The sequence below is a fragment of the Pristiophorus japonicus genome, chromosome 16 (genome assembly GCF_044704955.1).
Source record: "Pristiophorus japonicus isolate sPriJap1 chromosome 16, sPriJap1.hap1, whole genome shotgun sequence".
NCBI classification, from domain to species: domain Eukaryota; kingdom Metazoa; phylum Chordata; class Chondrichthyes; family Pristiophoridae; genus Pristiophorus; species Pristiophorus japonicus.
The window spans coordinates 68,727,043-68,754,587 of NC_091992.1; the positions used below are offsets into that span (position 1 = coordinate 68,727,043).

The 27,545-nt window shown below is 44.8% G+C and overlaps 1 protein-coding gene across 4 annotated transcripts in view; it reads right to left on the bottom strand.

Annotated features, from left to right (window-relative positions):
* Positions 1-27,545, bottom strand: part of dhx33 (DEAH (Asp-Glu-Ala-His) box polypeptide 33) — a 71,999-nt gene that overhangs the window by 30,756 nt on the left and 13,698 nt on the right. For 3 of the 4 annotated variants that reach the window (XM_070857412.1, XM_070857409.1, XM_070857410.1), the window contains 4 exons: positions 22,765-22,925; positions 13,776-14,003; positions 7,113-7,283; positions 4,160-4,345 (listed from right to left, as the gene is read on the bottom strand). In XM_070857412.1, the coding sequence (XP_070713513.1) occupies positions 4,160-4,345; positions 7,113-7,283; positions 13,776-13,934 (516 nt within the window). In that variant the 5' untranslated portion in view covers positions 13,935-14,003; positions 22,765-22,925. The remainder of the gene's footprint in view (positions 1-4,159; positions 4,346-7,112; positions 7,284-13,775; positions 14,004-22,764; positions 22,926-27,545) is intronic. The other variant, XM_070857411.1, reaches the window with a different exon arrangement.

A 27,545-nucleotide genomic window follows, 5' to 3' on the forward strand; every position in this document is an offset into this window, starting at 1 on the left:
TTCACCAACATCAGACTGACTGGCCAACATTGCTAGGTTTATCCTTTGCACCCCCCCCTTTTTTTAAAAAAAACAGGAATGTGACATTTGAAATCTTCCAGTCCTCTGGCAGCACCCCCATATCCAAGGAGGATTAGAAAATGGTGGCCAGACCCTCCGCTATTAACACTCTTACTACCCTCAGCGTGCATTCCATCGGGTGACTTTTTTTACTTTGAGGACTGCCAAACTTAAGTACTTCCTCTTCATCTATTTGTATCCTAATCAATATTGCTATTACCACCTCCTTTACTGTTACATTGGTAGCATGAACAAAGTACTAATTTAGTTCCTCAGCCATGCCCTTTGCCTCCAGAATATCTCCTTTTTGATTCCCAATTGGCCCCACCCTTTTACTATTTGAGTGTTTATAAAGTACTTTTGGACTCCTTTATATGTTCGCTGCTATCTATTTGGATACTCTCTTTGCCCCTCATATTCCCTTTTTTGCATCTCCTCTGTACTTTCTATTTTCAGCTTGGCTCTCTACTGTGCTAATGAACATTGCAATTGTTACAAGCCTCCTTTTTGTGTCTCATTTTAACCTCTATGTGGTAGAAATTCAGTCGCACCTCAGTTGGGGCGGTGTCCCGGGTGGAGCGGTAAATTTTTTGCCAGCAAATGGTTTACATTTGCCGCCGCAAAATTCATCAGCTGGGCTCGGAGTTTGGAGAGGGGCGCTGAGGGAGGCGTTACACGCCTGTTTTGGGGCGCTAGGCCGGCTGAGCAAGAGAAAATCCCAAGCTAAACAGCTGGTCTCGGAGCATCATAACAGAAATCTGGGGGGGGAAAAGAACCTGAAAAAAAACTCATCAAAAACATTCCCAATACATAACTCACGCCACCACAACACAAATCGCAAATAAACATTTTTAAAATCACACTTACCCGAGGTTGGCATTACTTACCTCACTGCAGCGGCTACAGCTTCCACAGGTGTTCCCACCAGGGCGCACTACGCGAGCCGGTGTCGCAAGCAGGGGCGTTGCACACCAGCTCGCCTCTCATGGGCAGTACTGCTCCGCGCCCCCGTCAATACCGGCACAGAATGTCCCGGCGGGGCGCTGGAAGCTAGCCGTCTGGGCGCAAGTGCAGTCTGCCGCCTTTGCTGCCTCTCCGGGCGGCTAAGAGGGGAGGCAGAAGACCGAATTTCCACCCCTCTATCTTCAGTCATCCAAGGAACTAGTTTTAGATGTCCTTCCTTTCCCCATGTGTGTATTCTGTATCCGAACCATCTCCACTTGGTAGACCTCGCACTGTTCAGTTATCGTTTTGCCTACCAATCTTTGATTCCAATCTACCTGGGTCAGTTTTTCATCTCATTTAAGATTGCCCTCCTCCAGTTAAGTATTTTTACGCTTGATTGTATCTTGTCCTTTCTATAACTATTCTAAAGCTGATGATATGATCACTGTTCCTCAAATGCTCCCCCACTGAAACATGCTCCTCTTTCCCCACTTCATTCCCCAGAACTAGATCCCGCACTGCTCCCTTCCTCGTTGGGCTGGAAACATACTGATCAAGACAGTTCTCTGTACACATTTCAGGAATTCCTCTCCCTCTTTGCCCTTTACACTGTAACTATCCCCGTCTTATATTAGGATAATTGATGTCCCTCATTATCACTACTCTGTACCTTTCTGTAACGTTGCTTGTGAATGTATTCCTCTATCCCCTCCTCACTGTTTGGTGGCCTACAGTATACACACAGTAGCCTAATAGCTCAATTGTTCCTTAATTCTAACCAAGTACATTCTGTCTTTGACCTCTCAACTACACCATCCCTCTCCGGTGCTACAATAGTTTCTTTCATCAGTACTGCCACCCCTCTTTTTCTTCTTCCTTATCTTTCCTGAATACTTTTGTAGCCAGCAATATTAAATTCCCAATCCTCCCCTTCTTTGAGCCAGGTCTCTGTTAATGCCACTATATCACAGTCCCATGTGGTGACTTGTGCCTGCAGCTCACCAACTTTATTTACCATGCTCCGTGCATTTATGTACAGGCACTCCAGACCCATCTCAGACTGCTTCGCATTTTCCCCATCTGATGCCTCTGAACCATTCTTTACTCTCGGGCTATTTGTTTCTCCCAGTTGTCTGTGCACTTTGTTTCTCCTCGCTCATATTTCATCCTGGTGCCCACTCCCTTGTCAAATTAGTTTAAACCCTCCCCCACAGTATTAGCTAACCTGCCAGTGAGGACATTGATCCCAGTTGTGTTGAGGTGGAACCCATCCACCTTGAACAGGTCCGTCCTGCCCCAGAACTGCTCCCAATGCCTTAGGGATCTTAAGCCCCCCTTCCTGCACCATTTCTACAGCCACGTGTTAACCCGTTCAAAATCATAAGGGGTCTGGACTGAGCAGATAAGAGAGAAACTGATCCCATTGGCAGAAAGGTCAAGAACCAGAGAACACAGATTTATTGATTAGCAAAAGAACCAAAGGCGACATAAGAAAAAACTTTTTTACACAGCGAGTGGTTAGGATCTGGAATGCACTGCCTGATTGAGACTGCCTCCACCACCCTATCACGGTTTTCAAAAAGGAGTTGGATAAGCACCTGAAAGAAAAACATTTGCAGGGCTACGGGGAAAGGGCGGCGGAGAGGGACCGGCTGAGGTGCTCTTGCAGAGAGCCGGCACGGGCTCGACGGGCCAAATGGCCTCCTTCTGTGCTGTAACCAGTCTATGATTCTATTATTCCTATACTTACTGGCGCGTGTCACTGGAAGTAATCCAGAGATTACTACCTTTGAGGTCCTGCTTTTTAAACTTTCTCCTCGCGCCTGAAACTCTGACTGCAGGACATCAACCTTTCCATTCCATCATTGGTTCTCACATGGACCACGACTTCTGGCTGTTCCCCATCCCACTCAGAATGGTCTGCACCCTCGCAGTAAGGTCCTTCAAATAGGTGGTGAACATCATCATAGGCAGTCCCTCGGAATCGAGGAAGACTTGCTTTCACTCTTAGAATGAGTCCTTAGGTGGCTGAACAGTCCAATACGAGAGCCACAGTCCCTGTCACAGGTGGGACAGATAATCGTTGAGGGAAAGGGTGGGTGGGACAGGTTTGCCGCACGCTCCTTCCGCTGCCTGCGCTTGGTTTCTGCATGCTCTCGGCGTTGAGTCTCGAGGTGCTCAGCGCCCTCCCGGATGCACTTCCTCCACTTAGGGCGGTCTTTAGCCAGGAACTCCCAAGTGTCAGTGGGGATGTTGCACTTTATCAGGGAGGCTTTGAAGGTATCCTTGTAACGATTCCTCTGCCCATCTTTGGCTCATTTGCCGTGAAGGAGTTCCGAGTAGAGCACTTGCTTTGGGAGCAATCGATAAGTCATATAACTTCGTGAAATATTATTTTTTTTACCCCAGTCAATACATAAAATAAAAATGTCACCGTCTATCTCAACGTAGACTTTGTTGTAACGTTAACAGGAACATATGAATAGGAGTAGACCATTCAGCCCCCCGAGCCGGTTCTGCCATTCAATTAGATCATGGCTGATCTTAACTCTATCCACCCACCTTGGCTCCTTAACCCTTACTCAACAAAAATATACCAATCTCAGTATTGACATTTTCAACTGAACTAGTCGCAACAGTTTTTTGGGGAAGAGAGTTCCAGATTTCCACTATCTTTTGTCTGAAGAAGTACTTCCTGACATCAGCCCTGAACGGCCTCGTCCTAATTTTAAGGTTGTGCACCCTAGTTCTGGACTTCCTCACCAGAGGAAATAGGGTAGAGAGAGATAAACTATCAAATCTTTTAATCATCTTAAACACCTCAATTAGATAACCCCTTAATCTTCTATATTCACATTCTCGCCATCATCAAGACTACTTCCATCTCAGTAATGTCACCTGTCTCCACCCCACCAGAGGTGGAGACAGGCGACATTAAGCACCCTAAGCCGTGCTTTCATTATCTCCAGACTCGATTATTCCAACGCTCTCCTGGTTGGCCTCCCATTTTCCACTCTCTGTAAACTTCATCTCTTCCAAAACTCTGCTGCACATATCCTAACTCACACTCAAGTACCATTTACCAATCACCCCTTTTTTGTTTTTAATGCTTATTTTATGATTAGATCAGCGGTTTAGAAACTTTAAAAAGTACCTTCTGTCCCAGTTGAAAGACTCGCAGCTGCTGTAAATGAGGGAGTGACGCATACAGAGGAAATACTGACATCTGTGGGGAGCCTTGTGGAAGGTGCTTTGCAATTTCCCGGCACGTCCTACTCATGGCCTCAATCTCCTCTTGACCGGTCAGAAAAACTAGAACGTTGTGTGAAGGCGGCGCTTCCTGATGGAAAAATAACAGTCACCATCGATTGAAGCACGGTGTCAGGCACCTTCTCCATGGGGTTTGGCCCTTCTCCCCCCATACCTTTCATTACATTCTCTTTTGGATGAGAAAACCTCGCCATTATTAGGACACCCACAATGATGTTATCATGAAAACAACGCAAGAGATGCTCAGGGATTCCTCTATGTCTGACAGAATATTTTCATAAAAACACAATGGAAATGAAATGAGTAGCTTTCTAATATCCAGGCTACCTTTCCATAGACTGTTGTCCTAACTAAATTGTCACTTTACGAAGAATGTGGTGTTGGGAATGAATGGCTACAAGAGGAGAAGGTGCAGCAGTTAGATAGGGTAACTATAGACAAGGAAGGAGTACTGAAATAGCTGGTGGAACTCAAAGTGCAAAAGGCACTGGGCTCTGATGGCTGAATCCTAGAATGATGGGGAAAGTCTGAGGGGGCATAGCAAAGGCTCAGACCACAATCTTTCAAACATCACTGAATATAGAAGTTGTACCACCACTGGTCAAAAAGGGAGAAAGGCATAATTCAGGTAACTACAGACCAGTTAGCCCAACATAGGTAAGCTTCTAGAGGCCAAAATTCATAAGTAACCTAGGAAGATGTGAGTTAATTAAGGACAGCTACTTATAAATGACAAGTGGTGACTCACAAATGTAACTGAGCTCTAAGGTAACAAATGTTTTCCCTCCATTATAACAGTGACTACACAGCAAAAAAAAGTACCTCATTGGTTGTGAAGAACTTCCAGATACCAAGAAACATGAAATATAAATGCAAGTTATTTCTTTCCAACTTTTATTGATAATGGCAATGTAGTGGATGTTGTGTATATGGATTTTCACAAGGCTTTTGAAAAGGTGCTACATAGGAGGCTCGCTAACAAAATGAAGGCACATGCTATCAAAGAGTGTGTGGCACCATGGATAGGAAGTTGGTTAAATCATAGAAATTTACAGCACGGAAGGAGGCCATTTTGGCCCATCGTGTCCGCAACGGTTAAAGGATAGAAAACAGAGAATAATTTTTTTTTCCGGAATTCTGGGCACCGCACTTTAGGAGGGATGTGAAGGCCTTTGCGAGGGTACAGAAAAGATTTACAAGAATGGTTCCAGGGATGAGGAACTTCAGTTACGTGGCTAGCCTGGAGATGCTGGAGTTGTTCTCCTTAGAGCATAAAAGGTTGAGAGGAGATTTGATAGAGGTATTCATAATCATGAGGGGTCTGGACTGAGCAGATAAGAGAGAAACTGCTCCTATTGGCAGAAGAGTTGAGAACCAGAGGATACAGATTTAAGGTGATTGGCAGAAGAGCCAAAGGTGACATGAGGAAAAACCTTTTTACGCAGTGAGTGATTAGGATCTGGAATGCACTGCCTGAAAAGGTGCTGGAGGCAGATTCAATCGTGGCTTTCCAAAGGAAATTGGATAAGTACCTGAAGGGAAAAAAATTACAGGGCTACAGGGAAAGGGCGGGGCAGTGAGACTAGTGCTCTTGCAGAGAGCCAGCATGGGTCGACGGACTACTTTCTGTGTTGTAACCATTCTATGATTCTATTCTATGATTCTGTGAATAGATGGATGTGAACAGTAGTATTTCCCAGGGAGCAGTGGGACCGCTGCTGTTCCATAGAAGATCTTGACTCAGTATAGGGGGCACAATATTAAAATTTGCAGATGACACAAAAATAGGGAGTGTGGTTAACTGTGAAAAAAACTCTCAACAACTTCAGCAGGACATAGATTTGTGGATTGGGCAGATGAGTTCTGCACAAATCACTTATTAGTCAGCAGTTAAGAATAATACAAACATAGGAACCGAAGGCCATTCAGCCCCTGGAGCCTGCTCTGCCATTCAATTAGATCATGGTTGATCTATACTCAACCCCATTTACCTGCCTTTGATACCCTTACCAAACAAAAATCTGTCCAGTCTTTTGGGAGACATAATTCCACATTTCTACTATCCTTTCACTCGTAACTGGCCAATCTCTAATTTTAAGATTATGGCCCCTTATTCTGAATTCCCCCACCAGTGGAAATAGTTTCTTTGTATCTACCCTATCGAATCCCTTATAATTTTAAACACTGTGATTAGATCATCCCTCAACTTTCTAAACTCGAAGGAATAAAAAAAACAAGTTTATGCGATATCCTTCCTGAGGTGTACTGCTCAAAACTGAATGCAGTTACTCCAGCTGGGGTCTGACCAAGGATCTACACATCTGAATCATATATTATGTCTAATTTTAGATGCCTTATTTTAGGAAAGATGTCCAGGTCATGGTGATGGTGCAGGAAAGAGTCACTAAGATTATACCAGTAATAAGTGGTTTCAGTTATGAGGAGGTGGTGATGGAGTAGCTCGATAGACTACAGAAATTCCTTCCAGAGTTACCTACTGCCCAGGGCCTGCAACTGCACTGTGGAAGGTGAATGGGAAATGTTGACACAGCAACTTAAAATTATAAATGCTAACACAAAAATAACAGGAAGTAAGGTTTGTGGACAAGAAATGCATATCCTACACAAGATTTGTAATAATATGTTATAGCTAGATTGTATTACATATATTGAATGTGTACTTGTATTAATACTGCAAAAATGAAAGCACACAAAATTTAGACAAAACCCATCTCCACTTCAGCAAATCTAGTCCAATGCTCAGAATGGAAACAGCAACCAGAGCATTTGGTCACGAATGGTTTGTGAGTTGTGTAAGTTACTGTGTGTACACTCACCTGATGGATCTGAAAGACTGACACTAGAGAGGCATGGAGGTAGTCATTCTGAGGTTCCTTTGTGTAAAAGATCTGAATGGAATGCTGCCTCCCTTCGAGATACAAAACTGGCGCTCGGTTGAAGTACCTTGAGAAGAGATCTACATCCATTGTGGCAGACATAACAATTACCTTTCAAGGAGAAAAAAAAAGATAGAATCACTCGGACTGTCTTGACTGCTAAGGGACCACTGTGCTGATAAACATCCAGAATGAGGAACTAAATTGTCTCATAATGGAACAAGTTAATGTGATGATAATAACTCAAACTCAAATGAGAAAAATTGTCCCTTTGACGTCATGGAACAATTTGTACCCAGGGTTTGCAGCATTTCATACATACTGCACAGTACAGGAAATTCTAAGTTACACCATTACATGGATGAAGAGGTTCGATAGGGTGGATGTGGAGAAACTCTTTCCACTTACGGGCAATACAAGAACAAGGGGCCATAAATACAAGATAGCCACTAACAGATCAAATAAAGTATTTGGCACAAACCAGTTGGGTCAAGCTTCTGTGCTGTAGATTCTATATAATTCTACTCACCAGAGGAAATAGTCACTTATTCAAACTGAATATCGGACAATCCAACAGCACAGAGGTAGCAGAGGTTTGAGAGTTGGGTGTCGCGAGCATACATGTGGAAATTAACTCGATGTCTGCAGATGATGTAATCAAAAGGACAGGATGAAGATGAGGAAGAAAAGAAGGGGACCAGAGGTAACAATGTGGGAATGGGAAGAGAAGCCATTGCTGGAGATACTCTGGCTACAACTGTATTGGTAAGAATGGAACCAGGCAGGGGCAGTCCCAGTGAGCTGGACAACAGAGGCGTCGGAATAGAATGGTGTAATCAACCATGATAAAGGCTGCAGAGAAGTTGAGAAGAGATAGTGCAGAGAGATTAAGAATGAGGAGGGATTGTACAGTGATAGAGGATGTCAATTGTGACTGTGGCAGGATCAGAAACCTTATTGGCGGGCTTTAAATATAGATTTGCAGAAAGATGGGTACAGAATTGACAGGCAACATGGACAAGGGAGGTTGGAGATGGGTTGCTAATTTCTTAGGACAGAAAGATTGGGGGGGGGGGGGGAATAATTGGTTTTGAGAGTGAGAAACTGAAAAAGACACATGAGTTTAGGGCTACGACTAAGAGGAGCTGGGGGTGGTTTGACTTGGCAGACAAATGGAAGTGAGGGTGCGACAGAGGTAGCTGAACGCATGGTCTCAACCTTCATGAAAAGGCAGTCTGTGAGCTCCGTGCACTTGCTATTGGAGGTGAGGGTGGAGGGGGCAAGGGTTTAAGGAGATGGTTGGTCATAGAGAAAAGAAGCTGGGGGTTATCTTTGCATCCCAGGATCATCCTGGAGAAGTGGGTGGTTTTGGCAGAGGATAATGAGGCCTGATAGAAAGAACTTGCAGTTTTATAGCACCTTTCACAACCTCCGAACGTTCCACCGTGCTTTACAGATAATTAAGTACTTTTGAACTGCATATGTTGGGCTTGTATTGATTTGATAAACAAAAGTCTTGATCAGACAATTCTGTCTCGAGTTCGCAAGCCTACAATAAAAGTTAAATGATGAGGAAATGTCATCCTTCCAAAAGTGCCATGGGATCCTTTACATCCGCCTGGGAGAGCAGCTTAATATCTCATGTTAAACGTTTTACATGGTCCAGTCAGACCTGGTGATGGATATGCCATACACTCTCTCAGTCTGCACTGATGGAAAATGGGGGCCATTCCAGGGGGACTGACCAGGATTGGAGAGAGGGGATGGTTTTTGCAGGGGGCAAGGTCATCAAAGGCTGATGTGAGGGAGTGGTTAAACAGATTGAAAGCTACAAAAGAATTGTGGGAATGAATAGCCAAAGACTAGGCAGTTAGGGTTTAGAAAGTGCAGTTGAAATTGATCTGGGGTAGGGGTGGGGATGTGGCTGGTGAGGGATACAAGGAATTGGTCAGAGTAGGTTTGGTCACTGACTGATATGATGGAAGTAGAGAGGCAGGAGATGGCAAAGTGGAGGAGTTGGGTAGGAGCGTTTACATGGATTTAAATAAAATTGAAATCAACGATAGCGGATTCTCTATGCTGAGCGAAGAAAGGAGGAAGGGTAGCTGTGGGATCCATTATCAACCAATTTGGAGACCTACTGGTGGAAGCTGTGGTACTAAATGAGTACTCTGAGTCAGTGTTTACCAAGGAAGACTCATGTGTGGCAGAAAGGAAGATGGGTGTGGTCATTGGAGGCCTATGACCACACAGATGTGTTACGGGCAAATCGTGTTCGACTAACTTAATTGAGTTTTTCGATGAGGTAACAGAGGATGAATGAGGACATACAGTTGATGTTGGGCATATGGACTTGCAAAAGGCATTTGATAAAGTACCACATATTCGGCCTGTTAGCAAAATTGAAGCCCATGGATAAAAGGGGCAGCAGCAGCATGGATACAGCATTGGCTACAAGTTAGAAATAGAATTGTGTTGAATGGCTGTTTTTTGGATTGGAGAGAGGTATACAGTGGAGTTTTCTCCAAGGTTCAGTACTGGGACCACTGCTGTTTTTGATATACATTAATGGGGTACAGTGCACAATTTCGAAATTTGCGGTTGACATAGAAACATAGAAAATAGGTGCAGGAGTAGGCCATTGGGCCCTTTGAGCCTGCACCACCATTCAATAAGATCATGGCTGATCATTCCCTCAGTACCCCTTTCCTGCTTTCTCTCCATACCCCTTTAGCCGTAAGGGCCATATCTAATTCCCTCTTGAATATATTCAATGAACTGGCATCAACAACTCTCTGCGGTAGGGAATTCCACAGGTTAACAACTCTGAGTGAAGAAGTTTCTCCTCACCTCAGTCCTAAATGGCCAACCCCTATCCTAAGACTGTGTCCCCTGGTTCTGGACTTCCCCAACATCGGGAACATTCTTCCCGCATCTAACCTGTCCAGTTCCATCAGAATCTTATATGTTTCTATGAGATCCCCTCTCATCCTTCTAAACGCCAGTGTATAAAGGCCCAGTTGATCCAGTCGCTCCTCATATGTCAGTCCCTCCATCCCGGGAATCAGTCTGGTGAACCTTCGCTGCACTCTCTCAATAGCAAGAACCGTCCTTCCTCAGATTAGGAGACCAAAACTGAACACAATATTCCAGGTGAAGCCTCACCAAGGCCCTATATAACTGCAATAAGACTCAAATCCTATACTCAAATCCCCTAGCTATGAAGGCTAACATACCATTTGCCTTCTTCACCGCCTGCTGTACCTGCATGCAACTTTCAATGACTGATGAACCATGACACCAGGTCTCGTTGCACCTCCCCATTCCTAATCTGCCGCTTTTCAGATAATAATCTGCCTTCCTGTTTTTGCCCCCAAAATGGAAAACCTCACATTTATCCACATTATACTGCATCTACCATGCATTTGCCCACTCACCTAACCTGTCCAAGTCACCCTGCAGCCTCTTAGCGTCCTCCTCACAGCTCACACCGCCACCCAGCTTAGTGTCATCTGAAAACTTGGAGATAGTACACTTAATTCCCTCATCCAAATCATTAATATATATTGTAAATAGCTGGGGTCCCAGCACTGAGTCCTGCGGCACCCCACTAGTCACTGCCTGCCATTCTGAAAAGGACCCGTTGATCCCGACTCTCTGCTTCCTGTCTGCCAACCAGTTCTCTATCCACGTCACTACATTACCCCCAATACCATGTGCTTTAATTTTGCACACCAATCTTTTCTGTGGGACCTTGTCAAAAGCCTTTTGAAAATCCAAGTACACCACATCCACTGGTTCTCCCTTGTCCACTCTACCAGTTACATCCTCAAAAAATTCTAGAAGATTTGTCAAGCATGATTTCCCTTTCATAAATCCATGCTGACTTGGACCGATCCTGTTGCTGCTTTCCAAATGCGCTGCTATTTCATCTTTAATAATTGATTCCAACATTTTCCCCACTACTGATGTCAGGGTAACCAGTGTATAATTACCCGTTTTCTCTCTCCCTCCTTTTTTTAAACAGTGGTGTTAGATTAGCTACCCTCCAGTCCATAAGAACTGATCCAGAGTCATTAAATGATCACCAATGCATCCACTATTTCTATGGCCACTTCCTTAAGTACTCTGGGATGCAGACTATTAGGCCGCAGGGATTTATCGGCCTTCAATCCCATCAATTTCCCTAACACAATTTTCCGCTTTATAAGGATATCCTTCAGTTCCTCCTTCTCATTAGACCCTCGATTCCTTAGTATTTCCGGAAGGTTATTTGTGTCTTCCTTCGTGAAAGCAGATCCAAAGTATTTGTTTAAGTGGTCCGCCATTTCTTTGTGCCCCATTATAAATTTACCTGAATCTGACTGCAAGGGACCTACGTTTGTTTTCAACTCTTTCTCTTCACATATCTATAGAAGCTTTTGCAGTCAGTTTTTATGTTCCCAGCGAGCTTCCTCTCATACTCTATTTTCCCCCTCCTAATTAAACCCTTTGACCTCCTCTGCTGTATTACAAAATTCTCCCAGTCCTCAGGTTGCTGCTTTATCTGGCCAATTTATATGCCTCTTCCTTGGATTTATCACTATCCTTAATTTCCCTTGTTAGCCATGGTTGAGCCACCTTCCCAGTTTTATTTTTACTCCAGACAGGATGTACAATTGTTGAAGTTCATCCATGTGATCTTTAAATGTTTGCCATTGCCTATCCACCGTCAACCCTTTAAGTATCACTCGCCAGTCTATTCTAGCCAATTCACGTCTCATACCATCAAAGTTACCTTTCCTTAAGTTCAGGACCCTAGTCTCTGAATTAACTGTGTCACTCTCCATTTTAATAAAGAATTCTACCATATTATGGTCGCTCTTCCCCAAGGGGCCTCGCACAAGATTGTTAATTAGTCCTTTCTCATTACACATCACCCAGCCTAGGATGGCCAGCCCTCTAGTTGGTTCCTCGACATATTGGTCTAGAAAACCATCCTTAATACACTCCAGGAAATCCCTCCTCCACCGCATTGCTACCAGTTTGGTTAGCCCAGTCAATATGTAGATTAAAGTCGCCCATGATAACTGCTATACCTTTATTGCGCACATCCCTAATTTCTTGTTTGATGCTGTCCCCATCCTCACTACTACTATTTGGTGGTCTGTACACAACTCCCACTAGTGTTTTCTGCCCTTTGGTATTCCGCAGCTCCACCCATACAGATTCCACATCATCCAAGCTAATGTCCTTCCTTACTATTGCGTTAATTTCCTCTTTAACCAGCAACGCCACCCCTCCTCCTTTTCCTCTCTGCCTATCCTTCCTAAATGTTGAGTTCCCAGCCTTGGTCACCCTGGAGCCATGTCTCCGTGATGCCAATTACATCATATCCGTTAACTGCTATCTGCGTAGTTAATTCGTCCACCTTATTCCAAATACTCCCCGCATTGAGGCACAGAGCCTTCAGGCTTGTCTTTTTAACACCCTTTGCCCCTTTAGAATTTTGCTGTAATGTGGCTCTTTTTGCTTTTTGCCTTGGGTTTCTCTGCCCTCCACTTTTACTTTTCTTCTTTCTATCTTTTGCTTCTGCCCCCATTCTACTTCCCTCTGACACAAAACTCAGAAGTGCAGTAAACAGTGAAGATGATAGGGATAGGCTTCAAGATGACAGACTGGTGGAATGGGTGGACACATGGCAGATGAAATTCAACTCAGAAGTGTGAGGTGATAAATTTTGATTGGAAGAGTGAGGAGAGACAATACACGCTAAATGGTACAATTTTAAAGGAGTGCAAGAACAGAGACAGGGGCTGTTTGTGCACAAATCTTTGAAGGTGGCAAGACAGGTTAACAAAGCAGTTAAATGAAGCTTATGGGATCCTGGGCTTTATAAATAGAGGCAGAGAGTACAAAAGCCAGAATGTTATGTTAACCCTACATAAAACACGAATTCAGCCCCAGCTGGAGAATTGTGCCCATTTCGGGCGCCACATTTTAGGAAGGCTTTGGAGAGGGTACAGAAGAGATTTACTGGAATGGTCCCAGGGATGAGGGATTACAGTTATGTGGATAGACTGGAGTAGCTGAGGTTGTTCTCCTATGAGCAGAGAATGCTGAGAGGAGATTTGATCGAGGTGTTTATCGAGAGTTCAGAGAGAGTAAATAAGGAGAAACTGTTTCCAGTAGCTAAAGGGTCGATAACCAGAGGGCACAGATTTAAGGTGATTGTCAAACGAACCAGAGGCGACATGAATACAAACTTTTTTTACGCAGCAAGAGGTTGGGATCTGGAATGCACTGCCTGAGAGGGTGGTGGAGGCAGATTCAATTGTAGTCTTCAAAAGGGAATTGGATAAATACTTGAGGGAGAAAAAATTTCATGGATATAGGGAAAGCGGGGGTAGTGGGACTGACTGGAATGCTTTTTGAAAGAGCTGGCACAGAATCAGTGGGTTGGAATGGCCTCCTTCTGTGCTGTACTATTCTATGATTCTGTGATATTTCAGTGAGAAACCTGGGGTGTGGCTGGGGGGTGTGGGACAGCAGACAACGAAGTTGCACCGTTCTCAGCCTTTTAGAATTTTGCATATGGTTAGATGACAAACTCCGAGCCCTCACCTTCAGTGGCATTTTACTGAATTCCTTCCGTTTTCTCTGTGCAGCTTTCACAATGCCAAAGAGAACGTCCGTGTGTAGAGTCCTTTCATGGGCCTCATCCAAAATCACAACACTGTACCTGCGAAGGAGTGGATCTCCCATGGCTTCTCTAAGCAGCATCCCGTCTGTTAAAAACTTGATTTTACTCTCGGCAGAGGTGAGATCTTCAAACCGCACGGTGTATCCAATCTGAGATATAAATTTAGATAAAACAATAAATAAATAAATAAATAAACTGTAAATGATGAAACCAAAAGGAATGCAGACTATGTTGGGACTACAAAGCAGGTCGGTCAGCATCTGTAAACAGAAGAGAACTTCAGTTGTACATTCTTCATCAGAACTGAAAACTAAAAGATAAGCACTTTAATAAAAACAGAAAATGCTGGAAATCTCAGCAGATCAGACAGCATCTGTGGAGAGAAAGAGGTAACGTTTCAGGTCGATGACCCTTTGTCAGCACTTTCATAAAGTTGTGCAAAGATGGCAGAAATTAGTTATGCTAACCACAGAGAGTAAGATAATGAGTAAATAATTAATGTTAATGTTAATCCTTGATTTTAAAATCACTCTATGGCCTCGCACCTCCCCCTCGTTATAACCTCCTCCAGCCCTACAATGCTCCGAGATTTCTGCGCTCCTCTAATTCTAGCCTCTTGTTCATCCCTGATTTTAATCGCTTCACCATTTGCAGCTATGCTTTCATCTGCCGTTGCTCCAAGCTCTGGAACTCCCTCCCTAAACTTCTCCACCTCTTCCCCCTCCTTTACAATGCTCCTCAAAACCTACCTCTGACCAAGAGTTTGGTCACATTCCCCAATATCTCATGTGGTTCAGTGTCAAATTTTGTTTGATAACGCTCCTATGAAGCATCTATATTGTGCTATATAAATGCAAGTTGCTGTTGATATATAGTTAACGAGGCCCACACAATGAATACACACGCAGGTAGAGGAAGAGGTTAAAAGAAGCTGCAAATGCAAGGAATCTGAAATTAAAACAGAAAATTTTGGCAAACATAGTGGGACCTGCAGTGCTCGTTTTTTTTAATAAAAAGGAGTTACGCGGCCTCCAAACACACGAAAATCACGTCTAAGATGCGCGTGCACACTTCGATATGAAGTGCATCATTACCATCTTGGTATAGTGCACACCTAACAACTGCCGGCAACGTGCAGAGCAGGAAGATTGTGACGTCAATCAGTGTGACTTGATGCCAGCGCTGCCATTTTCAAACACCACTCTCCAGCCTATGCCCTGTCTTAACCTCACACAGCTGAACAAGTTGTTAAACGGCACGAAGGGCCACCACCCCTCACTAAAACCATGCTATTTAAAAAGAGATCATGGGGCCGAAATTCAGTGTCTCAAAATTTAGGTCGGAATTTTTTCGGCCTGGACTACATCCCGCTGCCCAATTAAAATCAAATAAATACATAGCTATCCATTTTCAGCTCGATCCAGCGATCCCCCGCCATACAGTGACCCCAGCAGGTTTTTTTGCCGGTGTACCGTTTGAAGAAGTGTGCGGCCCGGCTGTGCAACGGCCCTTAAAGGGGAGCGCCCACTGCCGCAATGAAAGAATTTTTGCCAGCCGACTTGCTGATCGGCCAGCAAAATACTGCCCCCGGGTTTGGCAGGACCGCCAATGGGTAGCCCTGCACCCCCTCTTGGGTGCCAGGCCATTGGTCTGGCCAAAACCCTCCCTGGTGGCCCAGTGGCCAAAGTTAAAAAATGATATAATCTCTCCCCTTTAACGGAGGGGAGAGAGCGTGGTGACGCACGTTGATTGACAGCGGCAGACGGCCCAAACGACCCATTTTCAGCCAGTTAGCCTGGCTTTGAGTCTAAAGCCCGTCCCATTATGTATGACTTTGGAAAAATTTAAAAGTACTGAAAATGGATTTACTCACCGCACCAAGAGTTCCAGCGGTGACTACCAGTTTAAAAAAATCATAGGTACGTGCGGTAGCTTTCTGGTGTACCCGAATTCCGGCCCCCATGAATTACTCTCAGGTTAATGGCTGGATTATTTCTTCTGGTTGTTGGTGCAATGATGCATGTTTTTTGGAGCTTTCCTAAATATTCAATAGTCTACAGGGAGTGGTCTGGCTGGTGCTGAAATACTTTTTTGTTACATTTCTTCTATCATTGACATCATCCTTTTTCCCACAACACAGAAATAAAAACCATCAGAAAATGCACATTTCAATCCAAGTTTATAAAGTCAATCTTGACATGTACAAAAATAAACTAATCACCCATGTGCATTTCATTAGTGCCTATCTTCTTTGTGCCTTTGTGTCCGCAAGTGCTCCTCCAAATAGCTGCAGTATGGGTAGTGGAAAGCTGCTGACCTGCAATTGAGAAGACTGCAGATGGCTTTGGAGGGTGACCTCGAGCAGCTCTGGGCCTAGAAGGCCCGGCTTCAGACTGCACCATCTCGGCCTGGGCGACAGCAGTCTGGACCGGCTATCTGACAGGCAACAACAAGGGCACTGGCGAAGCGGCTGGGGTGGAGCACAAATGTCGTCAGCCTGAGAGAGGACAGCAGATTCGTGTTCTATGGAGCCACTGCAATTCTCCTGGGGCAGCGCCTCAGCATTCCTACTGATCAATTGGAGAATAGATTTGTACTGCTGTGACACCCTGCACGTCCCTTTGAACACTGGCATCCACTGCCACGATGACAGCCATATGAGCTTTCCCCGGAACACTCAGACCCTTGATGGAAACTGTGACATCGGTCGCCAGATGCTGCCTCATGGTTGGTTCCACAGGTGTACTGATAGAGCTGACATGCTGGAAAGGATAAGCTCCAAGCTCTGTGCCAACTTGGTGCTGGACTCCTCCACGCTCCTTGACATTGAGCGCAGTGCACCAAACATTTTGTTATGTACATCCATCAGCCTACTTCTGTAGCCTGGTGCATTAAAGTCCTCATCGGAGTCCACTGCAGCAGAACTAGTGCAATTTTGACCCACAGCACCTGCACTATCCTCTCCCCACCTTCCTGCCTCCCCCACACGTGCCCATTGTCTCACCACGTGCAGATCCCGCCTCTAAAATACACACTATCAGTATCTGAGCCGGTGGCTGCAAGTGCAAGATCAGGTGACTGTGACTCTTAGTCTCCTTCCTCTTCTTCCACTGACTGGGCAGGTTGCAGTTCTTGTGTATCTGAAATGTAAATGGAGCAAGGTTTGGGTTGTGGTGAGGGGAAAGGTGAAAGTGCGTGCGTGCTTACACCATTTGCAGCTTCTAAATCGGAAGAGATTGAGGGATGAGAAGGGGGTTTAGGTATACAGATACCCTCATCATCGATTGCGTCAGCCCTGCCAGTGACCACGGCCTCAGTGGTGCCCCTTCCCATAATGGCCAGCACTGCCTCCTCCATGGAGACTAAAACATGCGGGCGTGCTGGTCCTCCTCCAGTTCATCACTGCTGCCTGCGCTTGTAAAAAAGAGGGAAGTATGTCAGTGAGTGTCGTGCAATATGTTTGGATGATGTGACTGTCATGGTTGAATAGCTGCCAGTGTGCGCGAGCTGGAAGATGTGGGTGTAAGTCTTGCAACCGTGCTAGATGTGTGAGGGTGAGGTAAATCATATGAATGGTAGGTTTTAATCTTGATTGAAGGTAAGTGATGGGGTGTAGTGAATCGAGCAGTGGATGAGGCTGGTGATGTGGTTGGTAGGTTATGCCATTTGAAGATTATCTCATTGATCGACAAGTCAGGCGAGATTGTTAAAACTTTTTCTTGCACTGTATACATGTTCTTGGAGCAACACTCCTGGTATTGCCCTCCGCCACTACTTCTTCCCACTGCCTGAGCACATGTCTGCAGATACAGGATTTCTTCCTCCTTTTCACCAAGGCCTCCAGTGCAGTGTCCGAAAATCTTAATGGACGCTCTCTCGCATGTTCAGCCATTGCTCAAAGTATCAGAGCAAGGATTCAGTTTTCAAATGACTTCCATCATTTCTTGCCACCACAATGCACCTCCTCTTTAAGAGGTGCAGGCTGCCTTTAAGTAGCACTAGCCACTCGCGATATCAGGCCCCTGCTGATGTGTTCAGCCAAGGAACAGCACGGGTAGCGCTGGCTGAACACAGCCGTCATGTAAAGCAGTACGAATTTACCGTGCTGCCTGCAACACACGAAACGGGCAGGTGTTTACCACGGACCCCGACTCCACACCCATTTTCGGGGATTAGTACATTTCCCTGCCAGCGCATCCAGTAAGGGAAAGGGAAAACAGGCTCCCACCTTGGGCGGTCCTCACTCCAATTGTGCTGCAGTGAAGGCACTAAATCCAAGAGTTCATCAGCCTCCTCTAACCCTCCCTAGAGTGTACACTGTGCGAGAAAGTTTAACAGACAGAATCCGGCACTAGGCCTAACCCCACACAATCTTGCAAAGTTTGTCATTATAGTCTCCCTGGTAACAGGCCAACACACAACATTCAAATACACAGATGTTGTAGAAATGAGAGAAAGTGTACTTGAAAGCTGTACCTAGAAAAGCTTTGTTTTATCTTTAAAGCTGTGACTTTTATTATTTTATCTACTTAAGGAATGGTCCATTGTAAATACACAATTATGCTACTGATGCACTGATGAATTATTTCCTTGTTTTATTTATTTTTTTATTCGTTCCGGGATGTGGGTGTCGCTGGCAAGGCCAGCATTTATTGCCCATCCCTAATTGCCCTCGAGAAGGTGGTGATGAGCCGCCTTCCTGAACCGCTGCAGTCCGTGTGGTGATAGGGAGGGAGTTCCAGGAATTTGACCCAGCAACGATGAAGGAACGCCGATATATTTCCAAGTCAGGATGGGGTGTGACTTGGAGGCAAACTTGCAGTGTTCCCATGCGCCTGCTGCCCTTGTCCTTCTAGGTGGTAGAGGTCGCGGGGATGGGAGGTGCTGCCGAAGAAGCCGTGGAGAGTTGCTGCAGTGCATCTTGTGGATGGTACACACTGCAGCCAGGGTGCGCCGGTGGTGGAGGGAGTGAATGTTGAAGGTGGCGGATGGGGTGCCGATCAAGCGGGCTGCTTTGTCCTGGATGGTGTTGAGCTTCTTGAGTGTTGTTGGAGCTGCACTCATCCAGGCAAGTGAAGAGACTTGTGCCTTGTAGATGATGGAAGGGATTTGGGGAGTCAGGATATGAGACACTCGCCGCAGAATACCCAGCCTCTACCCACTCTTGTTAACACAGTATTTATGAGGCTGGTCCAGTTCAGTTTCTGGTCAATGGTGACCCCCTGGATGTTCGTGGTGGGGGATTTGGCGATGGTAATGCCACTGAATATCAAGAGAAGGTGGTTAGACTCCCGCTTGTTGGTCATTGCCTGGCACGTAAGTGGCAAGTAGCATTCGCGCCACACATCAGCCCAAGCCTGAATGTTGTCCAGGTCGTGCTGCATGCGGGCATAGACTGCTTCATTTTCTGAGGAGTTGCGAATGGAACTGAACACTGTGCAGTCATCAGTGAACATCCCCCCTTCTGACCTTATGATGGAGGGAAGGTCATTGATGAAGCAGCTGAAGACGGTTGGGCCTAGGACACCGCCCTGAGGAATTCCTACAGTGATGTCCCGGGGCTGTGATGATTGACCTCCAACCACCACAACCATCTTCCTTTGTGCTAGGTATGACTCCAGCCAGTGGAGAGTTTTCCCCGATTCCCAGTGACTTCAATTTTACTAGGGCTCCTTGATGCCACACTTGGTCAAATGCTGCCTTGCTGACTCACCTCTAGAATTCAGCATTTCTGTCCATGTTTGGACCATGGCTGTAATGAGGCCTGGAGCCAAGTGATCCTGGCAGAACCCAAACTGAGCATCCTAACTTACACCAAGTCCTGTTCACCCAGCAGCCCGTGCTTGCTGACCGAGTTGGCTCCAGATTTGGCAACGCCTCCATTTTAAAATTCTCATCCTGGTTTTCAAATCTCTCCATGTCCTCGCCCCTCCCTATCTCTTTATCCCCTCCAGCCTTACAATCCTCAGAGATCTCTGCATTCCTCCAATTCTGGCCTCTTGCACATTTCCGATTTTCTTTGCTCCACTATTGGTGGCCGTGCCTTCGGCTCTTATCTCTGGAATTCTCTGCCTAAACTTCTACGCCTACTTCGTCTCTCTTTCTTTAAGATGCTTCTTAAAACCTCTTTGTCCAAGTTTTTGGTCATCTGCTCTAGTATCACCTTATGTGGTAAGTTTTATTTGAAATTGCTTCTGTAAAGCGCCTTCAGACATTTTATTACATCTTATGCTTGAACTGTATAAAACACTGGTTAGGCCGCAGCTGGAGTACTGTGTACAGTTCTGGTCACCACATTACAGGAAAGATGTGATTGCACTGGAAAGGGTGCAGAGGAGATTTACAAGAATGTTGCCTGGACTGGAGAATTTTGGCTATGAGGAAAGATTGGAGATGCTGGGTCTGTTTTCTTTGGAACAGAGGAAGCTGAGGGGAGACCTGTATGAGGTGTATAAAATTATGAGAGGCCTGGATAGAGTTGATAGGAAGGACCGGTTTCCTTTGGCAGAGGGGTCAACAACCAGGGAGCATAGATATAATGTAATTGTGGGGGGGGTTTAGAGGAGATACGAAGGGAAATTTCTTCACCCAGAAGGTTGTGGGATCTGGAACTCACTGCCTGAAAGGGTGATAGAGGCAGAAACCCTCACCACATTTAAAAGTACTTGGATGCGCACTTAAAGTGCCGTAATCTACAGGGCTACGGACCAAGAGCTGGAAAGTGGGATTAGGCTGGATGGCTCCTGGTCAGCCAGTGCAGACACGATGTGCCGAAATGGCCTCCTTCAGTGCTGTAAATTTCTATGATTCTCTGATTAAAGGCACTATATAAATACAAGTTGTTCATATTTTAAAGTTTAAATGAGGTTCTCTGTGACACTCGCCCACTTTCAAATACTGAAGTGGAATTTTGCAGAGACATTACGTCTTACAGCAATGACAAACAGATGTGCCTTTTGTTTACCTGATATGCTGCCAAATGTTTGTCTCGATTTAAAGAAAGACTTACATTCATATAGTGCTTTTCACAAACAATTTTTACACAGCAAGCTCCCACAAAGAGCAATGAGATTTTTAAAAAATCTTTCAGTATGTTGGTTGAAGGATAAATATTGGCCAGGATACCAGGGATAACTCCCCTGCTCTTCTTCAAAATAGTGCACAAGATCTTTTACGTCCAACTGAGAGAGCACACAGGGCCTCGGTTTAACATCTTATCTGAAAGACGCCACCTCCGACAGTGCAGCGGGTTCCCCCTCAGACTCTGGAGTGGGGTTTGAACCCATGACCTTCTGACTCAGAGGTGAGAGTACTACTACTGAGCAACAGCTAACACTTGAACAGCAAGGACAGACATTCTCAAAGGTTGGGCAAATGGGATTTACCCATATTAATGATACAAGAGCTAAAATAGTCTAGGATACGATGGTTTAAAAAGACCCAAAATTGTAACATTCATCTTTTCTCTTTGAAGATGCTGACTGAGCTGCTGTATGTCCCCAGCAGTTTCTGTTTTATTGAAGTATTACTCTAAGTTAGGGACTATCCACATCAGTTTCTATTTTTCAATAATTGTCTTCCACCTCGAAAAACAGTGAGAAAGTTGATCTGGTGTCAGTAATTACCGTCCCATCAGCCTACTCTCAATCATCAGCAAAGTGAGGAAGGTATCAAGCGGCATTTACTCACCAATAACCTGCTCACCGATGTTCAGTTTGGGTTCCGCCATAATCACTCAGCTCCAGACCTCATTACAGCCTTGGTCCAAGCATTGTTAAAGAGCTGAATTCCAGAGGTGAGGTGAGAGTGACTGCCCTTGACATCAAGGCACCAAAGTAAAACTGAAGTCAATGGGAATCAGGGGGAAATCTCGCCACTGGCTGGAGTCATGTATAGCACACAGGAAGATGGTTGTGGTTGTTCGAGGCCAATCATCTCAGCCTCAGAACATTGCTGCAGGAGTTCCTCAGGGCAGTGTCCTTGGCCCAACCATCTTCAGCTGCTTCATCAATGACCTTCCCTCCATCATAAGGTCAGAAGTGGGGATGTTCGCTGATGATTACGCAGTGTTCAGTTCCATTCGCAAAACCTCAGATAATGGAGCAGTCCATGCTCGCATGCAGCAAGACTTGGATGATATTCAGGCTTGAGCTGATAAATGGCAAGTAACACTCGCGCCACACAAATGTCAGGCAATGACCATCTCCAGCAAGCGAGAGTCTAAGCACCTCCCCTTGACATTCAATAACATTACCATTACCAAATTACCGCATCAACATCATCCTGGGGGTCACCATTGACCAGAACCCAGCTGGACCAGCCACATAAATACTGTGGCTACAAGAGCAGGTCAGAGGCTGGGTATTCTGCGGCGAGTGTCTCACCTCCTGACTCCCCAAAATCTTTCCACCATCTACAAGGCACAATCAAGAGTGTGATGGAACACTCTCAACTTGCCTGGAGGAGCACAGCAGCAACAACACTCAAGAAGCTTGACACCATCCAGGACAAAGCAGCCCAGCCATCATCTTAAAGAATCACTTCCGCCACCACTGGCACAATGTGGCTGCAGTGTGTGCTATCCACAGGATGCACTGCAACTCACCAAGGCTTCTTTGACAGTACCTCCTAAACCTGCAACCTCTACCAACTAAAAGGACAAGAGTAGCACGCACATGGGAACACCATCAGCTGCAAGTTTCCCTTCAAATCACACACTGTTCTGACTTGGAAATATATCACCGTTCCTTCATGGTTGCTGTATCAAAATCCATGAACTCCCTCCCTGGTAGCACTGTGATTCAAGAAGGCAGCCCATCATCACCTTCTCATGGGCAACAAGGGATGAACAATAAATGCTGGCTTTGCCATTGGCGCCCACAACCTACGAATGAATAAAACCAACCTTACCAATGTGCCTAACTCAGTGTTCTTTTCTTCCGAGACCCTGGCTGCAAGTGATATCGCTGCCACGCGTCGGGGCTGTGTGATGGCGATGACACCTTGCCGGCCGATGCTGGCTTCATATAGATATTGAGGAATCTGCGTTGTCTTCCCAGAACCTGTCTCACCTAGAATTAAAAAATACAAAATGAGCAGAGCATCTATACTCGAGTGAGCCTTCCCACCATCACTAAACTAAGCAGCTTCGGACCATGCCGAGACTGGCCAAACTCACTTCACATGAGACTCTCAGAACCAGCAGATTGAGAAGACCTTCCTCCGATTGGTATAGGCTAGATTTGAATCAAAATCCCAAGAGGGGAAGAGTTCCAACACTCTACCAGAATTTTTCCCATTGAGATATTTAAAACAAATTTTAAGTATGTTTACCAAAAAAAGCTTTTGGTTTGTAATGATTAATACAGTGCGTAACTACAAAGTATTAAAGTGAAACACTTGTACTGGCAACCCTACCACCACCATGGCAATGCCTCGGAACTGTGTTCGACATCATTATGCTGATGTTCCACATCCATTTATATTACACCTGCCCTCTGCCTTATTTGATGCTCGTGTTGGATGGATGCTGTATTCAGTTGTAATTACACTGCCACTTTCTCATCGGTACAACAATGCAAAATAGGCCCACTATCTCAGGAGTCAGGTCCCAAACTACTTCTAACACACGCCAAAGCTGCCATTCAGGAAGCCACCTGGAATCTCGGACTTCACACTAGGTGGAGTATAATGGCAGTACTTTGCGAGGCGAGGTTTTGAAAGTGTTCAGGTGGTCTGTTGTCTTTTCAATGTTATGAGAAAGTAAATGCTGCTACCTTCAATATCGTGTTAAAAAATTGGTGGCACAGAAATGGAGCTCCGTGTAGCACATCAGTAGCAGCAGGCAAGTTGTAGCCCAGTGCAACTGCAGTCTTGTTGGCTGCACTTTGCACATTACCACTCCTGGTCTCACACCAGTTATGGATAGAACGTGCACTGAAATTCCCTTTCCTATCTCAGGATATCTGGAAGCACTTCGCGGCCAATTACTTTTGAAGCTTAATCACGATTGTTTTGTAGTCAGACATGACAGCCAATTTGTGCACAAACAGCAGTGAGAAGATTGATCACTTTGTCTTATTTTACTATTGTGTTTCTCTCTCCATAGATGCCACCCGATCCGCTGAGTATTTCCAGCATTTTCTGTTTCGAGTTCTTGCTTAACATTTAGCTCCTAAACAACACTAGTAAATCAGGGCATTGAGAGAAACTCCCAGTGCAAATTCAGCTTAAAGGGTATGACGATGTGGCCATCACTGAGATCTGGCTACAAGCTGGGCACGACTGGGAGGGAAATATTCCAGGTTAGAAGGGCTTTAGAAAGGACAGAGCAATAGGAGGAGCAGGCCCTAGAAACTCGCTGGGTAGTATTGAGGAATAGAAAAGGATACAAGATTTTGTGGGAGTTATTTATAGACCTCCAGATAAAGTAACAGAATGCACAAATACAGAGATCAGAGAAGCTTGTTGCAAAAACAGAGTGGTTATAATACAAGACTTTGATTTTCACACAGACTGGGAGAAGCAGAATAGCGAGTCCCAAAGGCAGCAAATTTCTTTGTTTTCAGGAATACGTTCAACAAAACAACAAGCCATCTTAGTGATGTGTAATGAGCCTGAATCAGTCAATAACGGTGAGGGAACACCCAGCTAACAGTGACCATAACATGATACAACTTGATATTGGATTTGAGGAGGAGGAGGAAAGTGTCAAAAACCAAGGTTTTAAATTTAGGTAAGGCTGACTTTGGAGGGATGAGGCAGGAATTGACCACAATAAACTGTGCAGAACTATTAACAGATAAAACTAGCGCTGAACAGTGGGTGATGTTCACAGGCATATTTGGCAGAATACCAGACCTGTCCACATCCCTAAAGGGCAAGAGCTCTTATGTCATTAAACACAAGAAGTGAGAGATCAGGCAAAGAACAGTAGAGATCCCACAGACTGTAAGAGATATAAAGAACAGCAATGGAATACAGAGATAAGAGATGCAAAAGGGGAATACAAGAAAAACCTTGCGAGGGATATCAGGGACAACACTAAGTTTTTAACAATGCTGGAAATACTCAGGTGGTCAGGCAGCATCTGTGAAGAGAGAAACAGAGTTAACGTTTCAGGCCAATCACCTTTCATCAGAGCTGAAACGTTAACTCTGGATCTCTCTACACAGATGCTGCTTGACCTGTTGAGTATTTACAGCATTTTCTGTTTTTATTTCAGATTTCTAGCATCCACAATATTTTGCTTTTGACTAAGTTTTTACAAATATATTGAGAAAAAGTAGATGACTTAAAGACATATGCAGGTGATGTTGCAATTGAAAATAAGGAAATAAGGAAATGGCAGACTTGCTGAGTAATTACTTTGTATTAGTCTTCACGGCAGAGGATGAGGATAAAATATCAGAGATACAAGGAAAAAATAAAGGGAAGGACTTACTAGATTTAATACAAGTAAAATGGCGTGGAAATCCTGGCCTCCCCAGGTCCGTATGGGACGTGTACGGAGCCGGGAAGGCATCGCAAAAGCCGGTTTTCAGGGCAGAAGACACATGCGCTGAAAACTGCCTTTTCCGATCTGTCAAGCTGGAGCTTGACAGAGCCAAAGCATCTCGGGAGCGAGGACATTTGCATGGGCAAGATTGCAGGATTTACCCATATCTTGCCTGCAAACATCCTCAAAATTCTTGTGCCAGATAAAAGATGGCCTACTTTTACAGGCGCAAGAGTTTAAAAACACAAAAAAATATAATTAAATTAAATTTTTAAAAAACACATTATTTTAAAAAATCCTGCCCATTACGTTACATTTATTTTTAACCATAATTTAAAAAACTCAAGAACTTTTTTTCTCTAATTTTAATTATGTGAGGTGTGTTTATTATTTTTTATTATACATGTTTAGTGTGTTTGTTTTTTTCTCTCATTAATAGCAATGAGAACTCGCAGATACGGAGTTCCCATTGCTAGTTGAGAAAGCTGTGGAATACTGTACCCGATTGGCTGAGTACTCACATGTGACTGCACCGTCTGTGGGAACCTGGAGGACGGGAGCGTGCTTCGCAGCGCGGGAACAGAATCCCACGCTCCTCCCGGTACTTTCGGAAAAATGTTTCAGGTCGGAGACAATTCGCGGGAAGCCTCCGACCACAATTTCAGCCCCATTATGACAGACAAATTTTCAAGACCTCTTCCTTGGTAAACACTAATGCAAAGCACTCAGTTAATATCTCAGACATGCCTACTGCCTCCACCAAGTGTTCTCCATTTTGGTCTCTAATTGGCCTACTCTGACAACCCTTTTACTGTTACTATGCTTATAGACTTTGTATTCCATTTTATGTTAACTGCAATCCATTCTCAGCCCCAGCTGGAGTATCGTGTCCAATTCTGGACACCACACTTTAGGAAGGACGTGAAGATTCTAGAGAGGGGACAGACGAGATTTACTAGAATGGTTCCAGGAATGAGGGATCACAGTTAAGTGGATAGACTGGAGAAGTTGGGGTTGTTCTCCAGTGTGGGGAAAAGTGAGGTAATTCACTTTGGACCCAAGAATGATAGATCAGAGTAATTTCTAAATGTTGAGAAGCTAGGAACTGTAGAGGATTAGAGAGATTTAGGGGTTCATGTACAGAAATCACTAAAAGCTGGACAAAAAATAATGAAACAGGTTAATGCAATGTTGGCCTCGAACTCCAGCGGTCTGGAATACAAAGGGCTGGAGGTTATGTTCCAGCTGTACAGAGCTCTGGTTAGACCCCATCTGGAGAATTGTGTTCCATTCTGGCACCGCACCCCAGGTAGGATAAATTGGCATTGGAGGGGGAGCAGTGCAGATTTGCCAGAATTATACTGGGGCTAAAAGAGGTAAATGATGAGGATGGGTTGCATACAGGCTTGTATTCCCTCGGGCACAGATTACGGGTGATCTAATTGCGGTGTTTAAGATGATTAAAGGATTTGATAGAGTAGCAATCCAGAACAAGGGGGCAGAACCTTAAAAATTAGAGCTAGGCTATTCAGGGGTGATGTTAGGAAGCACTTCTTCACACAAAGGGTAGTGGAAATCTGGAACTCTTGCCCCCAAAATCTGTTGAGGTGGGTGGGTGGGTCGTCCATTGAAAATGTCAAAACTGAGAAAGATAGGTTTTGTTAGGCAAGGGTATTGCGGGATATGGAGCAAACATGGATATATGAGAGTCGAGATATGGATCAGGCATGATCTAATTGAATGGAGGAAGTTCATGAGACTGAATGGCCTCCTCCTGTTCCTATGTTTCCTGACTGACATTGGTGAATCAGTTGGGTTGCTACAACAGCTTTCATGGTCATCTTTCTACTAGCCCACAAATGACTGAATTCAATTTGACGAGCTCTGGGTTGCTAGTCCAGCATCATAAGCACGAGGATACCATACCCTATTCAATGATGTCAATGCAGGTTAGATATTTGTGTCCTGAAACATAATTGGATCCACAACCTTCTGACTTTGGGGCAAGAGTGGAATCACTCCAAACTGAGCCAAACTGACACCTATGTAATACAAGCTTCCATAAATCCACACATTCAAATAGTATACTCCACTCAGTGCTTGGAGTACTTCAGTTTAAACTTGCACGTTTAAAAATCAGAATGGACGTCATCTTTTTAATCCAGTTATCAACATTACAATTCATACAAAAAAA